The following is a 1,105-nucleotide window of genomic DNA, read 5'->3' as shown; positions in this document are numbered from 1 at the left end:
TTGCCAGACACCTGGATCACGGACTCCCCAGGGTGCAGGAAGATCTCCTCCAGGTCCCCCTGGGAGCCGCCCACGTAGTCGCTCCACACCTTGCCGTAGCGTACCTGGAGACTAGGCGCCCGGCGAGGAAGGAAGGAAGATGGACACTGAGCGGGCTGATCAGAATTCAGGGACTCTTGGCCAATCCACTGAGATCCGCAAACTGGTGACAGGGGTTACCGGTGTCCCGCCACTCCCACAGGGGGTGACCGATGAGTGAGCCCTTGAGATCATACAGAGAACTTCACCTCCTTTTGCCGACAAACATAGGCTCGGAAAGGAAGAGTAACTCAGCCAGAGTCACCCAGACCAGTGTTGGAATCTAGATCCCCACTGGGCCACCCAGCCCCCTCCCCCGGCCCCATGAGAAAGGAGCAGATGGATCTTTCTGGAAGGCTCTCATGAGGGCAGAGACTTTGTTGTCCCAGGATGCAGCCCAGGATCAGAAGGATACACGTTTTGGGGAGAGGCATCAGCAAAGACAGAGGATGCCAGAGGGGGCTTCCCCCTCGGGTGGGGCCCAACCAGCCAGGTTCCAGGCGCCTGAGCAGCCACAGTATACGATCTGCCCGTAGTATAAGATCGCGGGTGTGGGGGCTGGAGGGTGGGTTGTAGCAGCGCTGGCCTCAGATCTCTGTCCTCTAACCACTTTTGCGTGTCATGTGACCCCTGGGACTCACTGACCGCAACAGATGTGACCCAAAATGACTGAGAACTTTCCTGTGTAGCAAGATCACAGAGAATCCCCAAACCAGAGAAACACAAAGAACCTTACCCTACGATGAAGTATCTGTTGACCCGGACACGGATGGCGGTGATGGGGCCTTCCAGCTCGTAGCCAGAATGGGAGAATCTCTCTCCTCCACCACCTCCATACTCTCCACTGTAGGAGGACGCCCTAGCCTGAACTGGGGGGGACAGTAGGAGTGGGAAGGAGAAATCTTAAGAGCTCAGTTCCTCCCCACCTCCCCTATACCTCCCACAACTCAGTGCCTGCCACTCCAAGCCAGCCTCTGAACCTTTGGCCACCAGCAGTGCAGGAGGCTACCTTCCCATAACGCTAGTG

At 57.4% G+C, this 1,105-nt stretch overlaps 1 protein-coding gene across 1 annotated transcript in view; it reads right to left on the bottom strand.

Annotated features, from left to right (window-relative positions):
- Positions 1-1,095, bottom strand: part of LOC117804078 (zymogen granule membrane protein 16-like) — a 1,669-nt gene extending 574 nt beyond the window's left edge. The window contains exons 1-3 of the mRNA XM_034669556.1: positions 1,088-1,095; positions 815-922; positions 12-111 (exon numbers count right to left, since the gene is read on the bottom strand). Of these exons, the coding sequence (XP_034525447.1) occupies positions 12-111; positions 815-922; positions 1,088-1,095 (216 nt within the window). The remainder of the gene's footprint in view (positions 1-11; positions 112-814; positions 923-1,087) is intronic.
- Between the last annotated feature and the right edge of the window lie 10 nt (positions 1,096-1,105).

This window comes from Ailuropoda melanoleuca, chromosome 10 (assembly GCF_002007445.2).
Source record: "Ailuropoda melanoleuca isolate Jingjing chromosome 10, ASM200744v2, whole genome shotgun sequence".
Lineage (NCBI taxonomy): Eukaryota > Metazoa > Chordata > Mammalia > Carnivora > Ursidae > Ailuropoda > Ailuropoda melanoleuca.
Note: the sequence above shows the minus strand (reverse complement) of the source record. Positions and strands in the feature narration are given on the sequence as shown.